This window comes from Tupaia chinensis, unplaced genomic scaffold (assembly GCF_000334495.1).
Source record: "Tupaia chinensis unplaced genomic scaffold, TupChi_1.0 Scaffold000047_1, whole genome shotgun sequence".
Lineage (NCBI taxonomy): Eukaryota > Metazoa > Chordata > Mammalia > Scandentia > Tupaiidae > Tupaia > Tupaia belangeri.
Genome location: NW_006159505.1, coordinates 4625329 through 4639880, shown reverse-complemented (window position 1 = coordinate 4639880; position 14552 = coordinate 4625329). Strand labels below are relative to the sequence as shown.

The 14552-nt window shown below is 51.8% G+C and overlaps 1 protein-coding gene across 1 annotated transcript in view; it reads left to right on the top strand.

The window, feature by feature from the left end:
* The window catches only part of MAP6 (microtubule associated protein 6), a 74306-nt gene extending 60169 nt beyond the window's left edge, over positions 1–14137 (top strand). The window contains exon 5 of the mRNA XM_006141149.1: positions 12888–14137. Coding sequence (XP_006141211.1) covers positions 12888–14007 — 1120 coding nt within the window. The 3' untranslated portion in view covers positions 14008–14137. The remainder of the gene's footprint in view (positions 1–12887) is intronic.
* The last annotated feature ends 415 nt before the right edge of the window (positions 14138–14552 follow it).

Sequence of the window (14552 nt, the reverse complement as noted above, 5' to 3'; positions counted from 1 at the left end):
CTTAAGAGAATGACAAAAATATTCCTGTATAGCCAATTGATTGTGACGTGCTTGTGGTCTGTGCTTGCTCAGAAAAACCAACCAACCAGCCAACGGTTTTTCCAATCATAAATAAATGCTAAACACGAACACCACTTTCTTGATCTTATTTCCTTGGTGAGGCCCAGCTGAGTAGGTGAAGGAGCCAACCTTTGCCCTTTGAGCCACTCTGCACAAGATGAGCGGCGCCGGCAGTTTCCCCGGGGTCTCCATAATGCAGCCTGACTCTTAGCTTGCCTGTCAGATACTAAGTGCAAGCAGTCAGAGCTAAGTGTTGGGAAAGGCGAAGATGGACCGGGAGACGCGCTGGCCGACAAGGTAGTGTAACACTCTTGACTCCGTGTTGCTGGGACCTGGCCGACTGCGCCCAGCCCCGCCTCCCATGTGGGCAGGCCGGGCTCGGACCCTGCCCCCTTCCCGTCCACCAGCTGACAGGACTGTTGGTTCTGGCTTTTTCTCCTCCCAAGGGATGGCAGAGATGCTTTCACTTGCTCATTGACTCTATGGCCATTTTGGAAGCTCCGCCCTCAGGCTGGTTCACCAGGCGGGTGATGGGGTTGAGAGTTGTATATATGCCTAATATGGGGGTGTGAAACAGCCATTAGAAAGGCCCAGCTAAGGTGACAACAGATCTGGTGGTTGGGAACTTAGATGGAAGAGAGGTTTCCTTCTACCAGGGGTGGGCAACCACAGAGGGAACCTGGAGAGTGGGTGGGATGTGACTGTGCAGGGCTGTAGGGGCGGACCTCAGGCAGGTGAGCAAGTCAGGGGATGGGATGTGGGGGTTGGCTGGGGCCCTCGGACCTTGGGCCAGGGTTGCCACTTGGTTCTCCATATGGCAAAATGGGAGACAAACAATGTTATGCTCTTCCTTTTTCCAACACCTGTTGATTAAATACCCGTGTGCCAGGCTCTGTGCTGGGCACTAGGAAAACAGGATGACCGAGACCCTGGCTCTGATCACAGTGGGGCCTGGAGGAGGCGGCTGTTCTAGCTGGTTCCGTGGAGCAGGGAGGACTACAGCAGATGGGTAGGTGTTGACAAGGCCTTGAGCAGAGCCAAAGATGCCAGCCGCACCAGACAGAGGGAGCTGCACGATCAGAGGTGTGGTGGGCAGCCCAGGTCCTGGGGCGGAGTTTGCTTGGGGAGGCCCAAGGCAAATGCTGTTCGGTGGCCGGAGGGCCTGCTGCTGCAGTGGGTGGTTGCTGGCTGGGGTCTCCACTCCATACACCCAGATTGCACCCATGCCCCGCATGTGCCCACCCTCATGCTTCCTCCCTCACCCGCGTCAGGCGGCAGCTGCAGAGCCTCTCTTGCTCCGGGCCGGGAGCTCTAGGGTGGGACTTTTATTCTGTTACTGGCCCTTATTTCTGAGTTTTGTGGGGGCAGTGACAGGAATCAATCAAGGTTCATATAAATGAAAAACCACTATATATTTGTTTTCCAGAGGAACAGAAAACAGTCCACCCACCAGTTTGCTTTTGTGTGAGAGAGAACATGAACACTGTTCAAGGAATAAAACAAATACACTGAATTACATTACTCAGTTCTCTCTCATTAGTAACGGGAGAGAGACAGAACAGGGATTGAGCAAGGAGGTAATAAAGATAGGAGGGAAATAGGAGTAGAAAGGAAAAAGACACAGGAAAGCATACAAAGACAGTGAGAAGAACCTCAGCAAACTAAGAGACCGTGATGTGTACTCAGAATCAGCAAGAGGGAAGAGTTGTGCAGCAGAGAAGGTGGGATGATGAGGATACCTTGTCAGCGTCGTCTGTGCCCCAGTGAGTAGGGCACAGCTGAAGCCTTGGGCACCCACCAGGCTCCCAAGGCTGCCCAGAGCCCCAGGGGGCACAGCTACAAACCTTCATCATATTGCTACCCAAAAACAGCAACAAAATCAAAACCAGCCTCCTAGTTTTAAAATAGGTCATCTTTGCTAATTATAAATGCATTTTAATTCTTCCTTAGAGTGTGTATGTTCATAGTAAAATTCTTCACTAAGGTTCATAGGTGGAAACCAGTGTTGTTGGGCAGTGCTGTGTCTTTCCACTAGCCTCTTTGAACCTCTGTGTCCTCCTCTGAAAATGAGGACCCCAATTCCTGCCTCTGAGCCGCAGAATGAGAGTGAAGTGACAGGAGGGATACAGGGAACGCACACTCAAGTTGGCATCCCAGGCTCCCCCGCCTGCCCCATCTCTCACAGCATGTGGAAGGTGCGTGCTCACTGTCTCTGACAGGTGCACGTCCAGCTAGCTCCCAGTATCAAAGGAGTGGACTGAGGCTAACACTCTGAAGAAGATGGCTTTTAGCGAATTCCAGCCACTGAAATTAGAGTCGCCAACCCAGAGTTCTAACAACAGACTGATTACTTACAAAGCATCTCTTCCTACCAAGGGTCGTGGAATAGGTGCCTGCCCCAGGTGACAGATGGGAAAGGAAAACTCAGGGAGAAGGGGCTCCCGACCTGCTCGGTTGGCTTGGAAAATGGTGGGAGCACCAGAGCCCGGGCCTTGTACTCCACAGCCCCACTGTCTCCCCCTGTCACCTGAAGGGGTGGCCTGACATCAATCAGGCTTCAGACATGGAACTCATGGCCAGACTGAACCCAGACCCTTCAGTGCCACAATCTGGTGGCCATCACACCCTTCAGCAGGCTTACCTAGTGTCCCCTTTAAATCTGGGGACCCAGTTACAAACCGAGAGAAACTAAGAATCGGATCAGGTCTTCACACACAACTGTCACAAACATCTGGACTGAGCTGACCAGTTATGTCAGCCAAATACAGTTTTTTTCCTTTGGGTACTAAATTATCCCATTGGTGACTGAAATGCGAGGTTGCTAGGTACAGAGCAGTCCAACGGACTTTTCACTCATAGGGAATACATTCAGCCCTGGAGATATCAAGATAAAACTGGTATCCATTACCTGGAGCTTTGGGTCAGAAACCACCATGTTGTGCATTTTATTTCGAATGGTGGGATTGAACTGAAATTTCTGTCCCTTGTCTCATATAGTGGTCCTTGATGTCTATTAGGTTGGCAGTGGATATCTCACCAGATGGCACCAGGTATCTTCTCTGGGGCCCAGGGAGCTTCAGACGCTGAGATAAATAAGCCAGTGCACGGCCACTGGTCTAGGCTGCCTAGAGGGCTCTTTAGACTGTGCTCTCCTGACCATGTCACGTGCTGCTCTGAGCTTCCGCGGGCTCCTCGTGGCCTGCAGAAGCCCGCTGTTCCCTCAGTGCACCACGCTGCTTCTCACCTCCATGCCTTTACCCACGCTGTCCCACCTGCCCAGAATGCCCTTCTGCTTCTCCACCTGGCTAATCATCCTTCAAGACTCCGCTCAGGGGAACCGCTGCAGGAAGCCCTCCCCGCACCTCCTAAGCTGGGTAAGACGCTCCTGTGTGTGTTTTCATCATGCAACTTGCCACATGTACTATGTCCTCTGCTCACGTGTGTGTCCCCACCAGCTCATGCTTCCCAGGGCAAGGCCAGGTCCTCTGCTCATTTCCTGGCCCCATGCCCATGCCTTCCACAGAGGATGTCTTTTAAGTGTCGTTGAATGGATAATGAGCGAGTGAGTGAGTGAGTGAGTGACGGTGTCCCCCATCTGCCTCCACATTCATTGTAGTGTCTCCACAAGGCTTCATTCTGCCTAATAACTGTCCCTGCTCACAAAAAAGGGATGGTTTTGGGAGAGGTGGCAGCAACCGCAGGGCTGCAAGCAGTCGATGGCTGGTTTTATGGCGGACAACTAGTGTTTGGGTCAGCATGCTCCATGCTTTCTGCAGGCACTTTTCCTAATAGTCCTGATACAGAAGCTCATGGGCTCTTGGCTACTGGGTAATCTTAAGAAGCTGGCTGACCTCATCCCTGTTCTGGGGAGAGTTCTTAACGCTGAGATGAAAGTGCCCCCCCCCAGGTGTGCATCATAGGAGAAAGGGCTTGAAATGAGAGCCAACAGACCTGGTTCTAAAATTGAAGCTCCATTATTTACTAGCTGTGTGACCTTGAGTAAGCCTCTTAATTTCTTTAAGTCTCAAAGAGAAAACAATAATGCAAATACCCATGACTCTCTAAATGTATTTGTTTCCCAAATTCAGGAAGTAAGAGTTTGGTTAGCAGAGGAAAGTGTGTTATCTGGATCTGTCTACTTCCAGAGTTTGGGATAGCAAGTGTTCTAACACCAAGGGAAATCTGTTTCTGATCCACAGGGATGTTCTGAGGGCCTGACGGGACACATGCAAAAGCCCCCTGTAAGCCAGAAAGGGGGACATTCCTGTCAACAGCGCACTTCACGAGTGGTTTTGCTGACCACTGTTTCCCAGTTACGTACCACCCTTGGTCCCAAACTACAGTAGCAGGAGCCACCAGCAATAAATCCACTCGAACTGCCTCAGGACAGTCAGAGATGAAGACCACCTAGTGAGGTTCCTGCTGCCCTCCTCCCTCCCAACCTCCCATCTGGCCTATAAACCACGTGGTGCAGACTCCATTTCTGCAATTACACGGTCATTTGAATTGATCCAGTCTGGACACACATCACCAATTTTGATTAATTGTTCAAGGTGCCATCTTTTGCTTCAGATGGGGGTTGGGAGATGACAAAACCTGACTGCAGGTTCTCAGGAGCAGGGGCAGGAGGTAGGCAAGAATTGAGCCACTTCTGTCTCATGTGTTAGTCCCCACTTGACACTTTTTTTTTTTTTTTTTGAGATAGAGAGTTCACTATAGGGCATGTGTGCTCACCAGAGAGATGGAGACAGAGAGACAGAAAGTGAAATCACTCCCCAGGTGGATGGCCATTCCACAGTCCCTTCTCCTCTCTTTTCCTCTCAGGATTTTGGTCATGTACGCACAGGCACCTGGCGTGAGCTTTAAGCTGCTGGGTCCAGGACTTGAACTGTGGTTGACTACATGAGAGTCCAGCAACGCAACCATTACGGCATCTGCTGGTCTCACAATTTACAATTTTTAAAGGACCAAGGACTAACAGCAGGATTGTCAGGCTGTCCTACAACTGGAAATGTATTTGGTTCTCCTTAGCAGGCAAAATCTAGAAAAGGTTATTTAAAAACAGCAATAAATAAATAAATAAATAACAGGCAAGGAAGCATAATCACCTACCCACCTAGTGCACCATTTCCCTGCACCTTAGAACACTCATTGCCTGCAGTGAGCCCAGACTGCTGGAGGAAGATCTGTCCAGGTCTCTGGTTCAGCATTTATGAAACAGCATCAGCCCAGAAGGGAATGAACATTTATTTGGCCTTTATACTCTCAGGGTTTTTTTTTTTCGTGTTTTTTTAAATTAATTAATTAATTAGGAGAGGTTTTTGCTATAGGGCGCATGCACTCATCAGAAAGACAGAGAGAGACAGAGAGACAGAAAGCGAGAAATCACCCCCCAGGGGGGGATGGCCACACCGCAATCCCTTCCCCTCCATTCTCCGCTCGGGATCTTGGGCATGCACGCACACGCACCCGGTGTGAGTTTAAGCCTCTGAGTCCAGAACTCGAACCACGGTCGGCTACATGGGAGTCCAGTGACAAAGCCATTATGCCAACTGCTGGTCCCTACACACTCGGTCTTGTTTAACCTTTGCAATAAGGTTAGAATGTAGGTATCATTCCCATTTACATATTTTTTAAAAATTAAAACTGGTAATTAACAAAGTCACACAACTTGTAAATGGTGAGCCAGGACTTGAACCCAGGTTTGGGTGCCTCCAAAACCCACTCTTTGTCTAGTACTTGGGCCATCTATAGGATTCCTCTTGTAAAGATGTGTGTTTCCTCCCAAAACAGCAGTCTCCTCTCCTGCTCTCGCCTGCCCTAAGCCTTCAGTGACTCTGGGCGGCTGGGTCAGTGCAGCTCTCCCCCCACCCCCGGCCTCAGTCCCAGAATGAAGCCTTGTGGTTGCTGCACTTTCTTACCCATGCACCTACTGCTCTTCCTGCGTCTCAGTGGACTCCGAGTAGCCCTGGGTTGGGAGACAGTCTGGCAGCCGCACAGGTAGGGCTTGGCTCACAGGTGTGAGTATTGGGCGGGTACTGGTAGGTGAGGATGCCACTGCTCTGTGGGGCTGTCTTCTTTGCCAGGGTCTGCAGAATGCCAGGAGGTAATCCTGGGGAGGGGAGTCCTTGTGTGTGGATGGGCAAGGAGTTCTGTGTAAGCCACCCAGCTAGTGGACAGCAGGTCCAGGACTCACACAGAGGCTTCTCAACTTCTCAGTGGGTGGGGAGAGAGAGAGAAAAATGGATCTCTGTGTTTGAAGTCCCACCCAAGAGGGAGAGAGGACAGGAAAGAGCTCCTCAGGAAGTCCTGACACTGCCCGGCTCACTGCATGACCCTGGGCAGCTCATTTCCTCCTTCGGAGCCTGGTTCCTGTGGTGGAAGTGGAGGGGAGCAGAGCCCCAGGTGCCTGGCAGATGCTCTTGCTGTGAGACTCAAATGCCTCAGCACGCTTAGAGTCCTCTTAGAAAACTTTGGAAAGATGGTATAATTTGGGAGGATGGAAAAGGTGCCAAGGCGGTTACAATAGGAAAATGTTTGCTGTGTCCTTGTGGTTACTAGAGCTGGATCGTGTGTGAGTTATTCTAAAAACTCGTTGGGGCTGTAGACCTCTGACTGTGGCCTATGTGGAGCTCGCTGGTACTCCCTGTATTCAATGGCCTGCAGGTGGTAGGCTGTATCAGGAGTTTCTGGAAGAAAGGAAGGAAGCAAGAGGAGGGAGGAGAGAGAAGGGGAAGGAGAGTGGGAGGGAGAGCCTTGAAGCAAATGTGATCCCTGCTCCTAAGAGTCCCTTCCCCAGGGGCATCTACAAAATAGTTGGCATTGATCTGATGGGGGCTGCTGCCAGGGGTGGGGAAAAGGGCACTGTGTGAGCACAGGAGAAAGGTGGGGGGTCAGAGGTGGTTCGCTGAGGAAGTGGCTCTGTATCAGAACTTTCCATCGCTGAGGAGGAGGTTACTGGGCAGATGGGGAGGGGTGGGGTTCTGGCAGCCAGCACCGATGTTCCTGGGCAATCAGCCCAGGGCTGATCAATGGAGGTATAGACTCTAGGGTAGAGGAGGCCGCAGATGACTTTCAGTTGGAGGTCGCACTTTCCAGGGTCTCAGAGGCCACTGAGAGGTGCTGCACAGAGAACAGTAGAGTTTGGTGAGGTTCTGAGCCACCATGCAGAACATGTCATCATAAAGGCCAGGAGTGAGGACACCCTCGCTGTCCCCTTCCAGCACCTGAAAGGCTGCCCTGGGACAGCAGCCTGGTGTCCCCTGATGGCCTCAGAGCCAGCCAGGGTAGTGCGAGGATGGGAGGGAGTGGAGCTCACTGAGGTGCAGGTTCCAGCTCAGGGTGAAGCCAGACACCCACCAGGACAATCAGCTGGTGAAAGATAAGGCAGAGGCTGAGAGTGCCACCTCCCAGCCCTAGGTCTGGCTCAGGAGGCCCCTGCGTGGAGCAGGACCCATGAGCACGCACCACCGATGCAATCCCACCCCAGTGTCCAGGCACCCACAAGCCCATGCCCTAAGCCCTTAGCAGCCTGTGTCTCTTCAAATCACAGGGCTCCATGGTCTCTGCAGGAGCAAAGGTGTCACTTTCCTGAGAAGTCCTTCCTCCCGGTTCCATGAACATGCACCTCCACAGAACCCAAACACACTCTGAGTCTCCAATACAGAGCAGGGGCTCAGTAGATTTGCAGGAAAGAGAATAAAGAGAACTCTCCACCCCAGCCAGCCACACCCCCACAAACCAGGACCACTACCCGCAGATACCATGCTACATACCCATGACGCAAGGATGACCGAAACACAGCCCTGTTCTGGCAAGAGAGGCAGATGGTCACCAAACAGTATGACAAGTACTAAACGGGAGGCCACACAGAATCCGAGGGGAGAAGTCAGGAGCCGAGTTCTGCCCAGGAACTCTCTCCTGCAGATTCTCCAGAAGAGTAATAAGTCTCTCAGCAATGGTCTCCTTGGTGACCCCCCTTGGCTGGCCACATTTCCACATTTCCCATCACTGGGGTAGGAGTCTGGCTTGTGTCTGAGAAACCTGGGCACCTGTATTAGCAGTGGAGGCAGGCAGGAAGAATGAAGCTATTTGCTGTCTACCTCCCGCCAGGCCCCTGTGGCACCAACGACCCAGGTCCCACCTCCCTTGCTGCCTATCTTGGCTCCAGGTGACTTTGCCCCATCCCTCTACCCACCCACGGAGATGATGAGACGGTGTGCTTTAGTCCTGGACCTGCCGTCTATGAGCTGGGGCTTAGGGAGAGCTCCTTGCCCTCTCTGGGCCCACTGTCCCGTCTGTGGAGTAAGACAATGCGATCAGCACCAAGTCCCTCTTTGGAACTAACATTTACTAAGCATCACCTGTATTCTGTGGGTCATACCACCACATTTGCAGTTAATCCTCCCTGGAAGGTGGGCTCCATGATTCCCCATTTATAGTTCAAGAAGCCAAGGCCTAGAGATTGGCCAGCCCATGAGACTAGCCATGGGTAGGAAGGTGTGAGCAGTATTCGAACCCAGCTCTTTTGCCTCAGCCGTCAGGGGCTTACCCTGCAGCAGGCTGCCCTTCCTGGGAAATGAAATACCACGTACTAGAACACCTCACACCAAGCCCGGCTTGTAGTTACTGCTCAGCATATATGGGTGGGGTCTGTCTTCCCAGGCTTTGCCGCAGGGTCCACAGGGTCCCTGGTGTCTGAACAGGGCCCCATGCCGGAGCAGCCCAGCTCGGAGCTGCTTCGCTGGTGCAACAGGAGACAATCTGGATGAAGAACACCGTGTGGGCGATAGTAGGATTAGCTCTGTGTGCCTGGGCAGGGGTCCTGTCCACAGGCTCTGTAAGCACCATCCAGTGTCAGTGTGAGTGCTCAGGAGGCTTTGCCTGTCTCCATGGAAACAGGGAGGATGAAGTGGCCAACGCTTAGATGTCTCACATAACCTGAAAACATTAAGTTTTGTAAATAGGACAGAGCCTGGCACAGAAAGGGCTCTTGTTCATTCGTTTAATACCTGTCTAGTCAGGGCTTTCCCTGGAGCAGGTAGTTTAGGTACAGAGGCTGCAGTGAGGTACAGAAAGATATGGTCCCTGTCCTCTCAACATTTGGTCTGAGAGAATAGAAGTGATTGGACAGGGCCAGGAGAGCCCACAGCAGGGGCTGGCCATCATCTGGGGTCAGGAAAGGCCTCCCCTGGGCAGTGCTCTGGGGAGCTGAGGGATAAGCCATTGTTATAGTAATTAATGTACTTGTGTAACATACTCAGGTACTCTGCAAAGGCCAAGAACTGACTTTAGATCCCTGGTCCTCTGTGGTCATGGTCCCTGATAGTTACATTGTCATCCCCATTTTATATGTGGGGAAACTGAGGCCTTGTGTTGGGGTCATTGCCCTGAACTCTCAGGCAATCAGCAGCTCAGAAGCCAGAATAACCCCGGCAGGTCCTTCTAGTTCTGAGACACTGGTGTTTCAGGCCGCACAGGCTGGGGAGCAGAAGGGGCCTGTGTCATGTGCCGTCTCGAGATTTGCGGCTGGCCCAGGGCCTCGAATTCAGCTGTGCAGATTGGGCCATGCCCAGGACAGCTGGCCCATGGCCTGCATCCAGCCTGTTCCTTCTGACAAAGCCATGCTCCCAGCTTCCGCCATGAGGGGCAGCTTGTCTCAGTCACACAGATGGCACTGCGTGTGGCTCCAAACAGCCTTACTAGAGGTGATAGGGCATCTTACAGACGGGAGGGACAGCAGGGGGACAGGGAGCTGAGTAATGACTAGTCAGTGTCAATGAGTGACTCATGGTGTCCTCAAGGGGTTTTGCTTAAAGAAACCTATTGAAACTGCTTTGGTATTGAAAATGAATGCTTAATTGATAACAATTTTTTTAATTTTAAATATAGTGAACCATAGCAATCTCCCTCTCTCTTTTTTTTTTTTTTTAAGAGATTTTTGCTATAGGGCACGTACGCTTGCCGGAGAGACAGAGAGAGACAGAAAGTGAGAAATCACTCCCCAGGAGGGATGGCTACCCCGCAATCCCTTCTCCTCCTTCTCCTCTTAGGATTTTGGGCACACACACATGCTTGGTGTACTTTAAGCTACCAGGTCCAGGACTCAAACCGCGGTCAGCCATGGGGGAGTCCAGCAACATAACCATTATATGCCATCTGCTGGCCCCACAATCGCTTTTAAGGAGGATTTTATAGCCTAACTCACTTCCTTCAGATAATTTCAAGTAAATTAAGCTAAAAATGTAGTTATTACTGGGTTGTCACGTCAGTTCCATCATTGTTTCTAAAACTGGTAAAACTATATTTTTCTACTAGATGCCATGCCACCTTTTGTGTTGGAACCACTAAGTTAACCTGTTAGAAATTCTGATGTCCCAAATTACCTTAAACATAACAAATACCTTTGGATTAAATCAGGACAGATTTTTCCTAAACTTGATATCAAAAAAAGTACCATTTTGGGTTTGACTTAATTCATCATTTCTCTTCTTACTTATAAACCTTCACGTGATTAAAGACACCCACTAAGGAAAAGAGCTTATTCATGGAAGCGACACAGGGTTACATATCCATGCAGGTTTGGGGTTAGGTCACGTGGCTGAGAGTGCTCATTAGAAACCTGGGGCGTGGTGTGGGAGCGAGGCCGCGCGTGTCCAGGGAATGTATCCAGGCTGTGTGGCCAGCCTGCTCTGGGCTCTCTGCCCCGCAGGGGACTCACGCGCTACGCCCCCCCCCCCAGGGTAGGGGCTGCACCCAAGTCCCAGAGATCAAGTTAAGCCCTGGTCACCTTTGTCTCCTCCATCGCTCCATCAGGAAGACCCCACCCAGGTAGCCTCTCAACCTGAGAGGACACATCTAATTGATTTCTGCTTGATTCTCTTCTGAATTCAGTTTTTTTATTTTTCCTCTCTGGCTAGCCACCACCAACTGTTGGGGCTTTCATGTCATCTTTGGATTCTGTGTGCGTCTCATGGCCTTAGCTGGCTCTCCCCCTAAACACTGAGGTCCTACAGAAGGTGGCCATCCATGTCCATCTGACCACAGCAGTGTCACACTGAGCCAGGGAGCTTCCCCAGCCCTCTCCTGACACTGCCATGCCCAGGGACAGTAAGGGGGACGGGATCATTGGCGACCTGTGCCACCGTGTACTCTGCTGAAAGGTGCTGGTCCCTGGGTAACCCAAGATGCTAAATATAGTAAAAACCTCTGGAAGGGGGATGGCAGAATAAACATGGTCCAAATCTGTGAAATTTTACTAATAAGTAAATGGAAAAATAAGGATAATACTACCTAATAATACACATCCCAAGGGCCTCCATGGCCGTGACCTCTCCTTGTCACGCATTGCTGAGTAGATATAATTTATTCTGAGTGAACAGAGGGCAGACCTGGGGCTAGAGAGAGGAAGCCACGGTGAGCTAAGAAAGTGCCACCAAGTGGAGGGCTTCCCGGGGCAGCTCTAAGAAGCAGGTGAGACGCCCCACTCAGAGGCTGAGAGGAGCAGTTAAAATGCTCAGGTGGTTTTAAGCATAAAGACTTTGTCGCCGCACAGAGTAACTGGGCAGTACCATTAGGTGCTTGTGGTCCGCCAGGCACCAGAGGGGAAGGAGTGCAGGTCCCAGCACTGGGAAGACCTGACTCTACCCACGTGGCCCTCACTTCCCCCATCACTTGCTCTCTCAGGACCTCAGTCTCTTCACCTGACAAGTTGGGGGTAATGTCATCCCATGTGCTTCCTGGGGAAGCCATGATGGGTAGCAGGAAGAAACGACTTGAAGCGGTTGTGCTGCAAGTGTGCAGGGCTTGTGACACCAGCTGAGCGACACCGTGTGTGGATGCTGACTTTCAGTCTGGCCTGCAGGGCAGGGGTGTGCGAGGGCTCCACACCAGCCAGGTCTGAGTATGGCAAGGTCTGCCCTAGGGCGTCAGTGTGGTCTCATGCTCCCAGGTGTGGGCAGGCCAGGCGATGGGCGGGGGCTGCAATGGGGCAGGTGGAGCCACCATGAGGGTTCTGGAGAGAGACTGTTGACTGCAGGGAGATAAGGCCAGGAGCCTTGGAGTGAGGGAGTGTGAGGGTCCAGGGACTGTAGAGGAAACCAGAAGTGGGATGGAGCACGGAGTCCAGGGTTCATCTGGACTGGAGTCCAGACTGGGAGTCCCAGTCAGTCAACAGGAGGAGGGGATGCACTAGCTAAGAGAATTTTAAAGCAATTATTAAGAGCCAGTCTTCTTTTTACTTCTTCTTTTTATTAGCATCATATGCCAGCCATTCTATAAGAAGTCAGTAATAAAATACTCTCCTTATGGGGGAGAGGGACTACCCCCTTTCTTGATATACCTTGGTATTTCCATGGTTAGCCCTTAACAAGAGGGTTAGGGAGGGCAAGGAATCTTGGAAGACCCTGGGAAAAAAGAAAGATCACCCTGGCCTGCAGGGCCACTGAGCAGACAGTTAAGATGCGGCTTTCAGAATGGGCCAAGGATTCTGGAAGACGTGGGGGTCTGGGTGGAGTGTGGGGTGGATGGGCTGCTGGGCTACCCACTGGATGACTCTGAGTCCAGCCACAGTGCTGCCGTCATCTCCAGGGCACCACCCCCTATGCCACGTGCAGGTTATAATCAATTGGCAAGCACATCAAATGACTGATCCCTGAGCCTGGCCCTCACCCCACCCCACGTTCTGTACTAAGAACGCGGAAACCAGATCCTCCTCCTGGGTCTCCAGCAAGACTCCACTAGGCCAAGACTTTTCAGGCAATCTGTGCTCTGCCCTGTCCCTGGCCTGAGCTCTACCCTCACAATGACCACTTCTCTCTCCTTTGCAGGAACCTGGTCCAACCTGCTGGTGACTCACGTAAGAATCAAGGTCCAATAGCCAAAGAACCAGACAAGGATCAGAGCCCTGTGGCCCCAGGGCTTCAGAAAGGTCAAGGTCCCACGGTCCAAGAGCCTCCAAAGGATCAAGGCCCTGTGATCACAGGGCCATTGAAGGACCAAGGGCCTGGGGTCCTGGGACCACCGAAGGACCAAGGCCCTGTAGTTCCAGGGCCACCAAAGGAGCAAGGCCCTGTGGTCCCAGAGCCTCCAAAGGAGCAAGGCCCTGTGGTCCCAGGGCCTCCAAAGGATCAAGGCCTTGTGGTCCCAGCACCTCCAAGAGATCAAGGCCCTGTGGTCATAGGACCACCAAAGGATCAAGGCCCTGTGGTGCCAGGGCCTCTGAAGGATCAAGATCATGTGGCTCCTGAGCCTTTAAAGAATGAAGGTTCTGTGATCTCAATGCCAGTGAAGGACCAAGGTCCCTTGATCCCAGGGCCTCTGAAGAATGAAAGTCCCATGGCTCCAGCAAAAGTTAAGGATCAAAGTTCTGTGGTCTCTGAGCCTATGAAGGATCAAAGTCCTGTGGTCCCAGCACTCATGAAAGATCAAGGTCCTATGGTCTCAGGACCCACCAAGGATCAAGGTCCTACAGTCCCAGCACCCACCAAGGATCAAGGTCCTGTGGTCCCAGCACCCACCAAGGATCAAGATCCCATTGTCTCAGAGCAGCTGAAGGATCGAAGAGCCATAGCACCTATAAAGATCGAAAGTCCCATGGCCTCTGAGCCTGTAAAGAATCAAGGTCCCATGGTCCCAGAGCCTTCAAAGAGTCAAGGTCCTAAGGTCTCTGAGTCTGTGAAGAGTCAAGACCCCATTGTTCCAGCACTAGTTAGGGATCAAGGTCCTGTGGTCCCAGAGCCTCCAAAGAATCAAGGTCCTATAATACCGGTGCCTCTGAAGGATCAAGATCCTCTGGTGCCAGCACCAGCAAAGGACCAAGGTCCTACAGCCCCTGAACCTCTGAAGACTCAAGGTCCCAGGGGCCCTCAGCTGCCCACTGTCACACCTCCACCCCCAGTCATGATCCCCACCGTCCCCCACACGGAATATATTGAGGGTTCCCCATGACACTCCCCCTTGATAGCTAACGAAGGAGCTGGCAGTGAGATTGCTCCCCACCCAGGGGCAGTGAAGACACATGTTAAATCTGCATGAAGCACGTGCTGTGTAGTTTTGCTGGGCTCTAATAAAACTGGTCCCCCTGACTCACAGTGTCTCTCTGGCTCTGTGCGTGTGTGTGTATGTGTGCACATGCACATGTGCGTGTGTGCCATTGAAAATAGTCATGCCAGGCTCTACATTCGCCCATCTGTGCCAGGAGTCTGAGACTGCCCTGTGAGTTGTCATCACAAGATGGAGGTGAGCAGGCAATGGTAGGAGACTGAGGACGTGTCATGAAGGTGAGTAGGGTAAGACCAGGGTCAGATTCCAGGAAAACTTAGAAAGGGTACCAAATCCCAATAGGCTGAGCCTCAAAGGGATTCAAGTTGAAGCCTACAGATGAAAGCGATTAGGGACCCAAGTGGCCCAGGGTAATTTGGAGGGATAGTCATTTGCCAACTGCTCAGTCTTCAAGTTTATCCAGAGGTCAAATCTCTTTAAAAAAAAAAAAA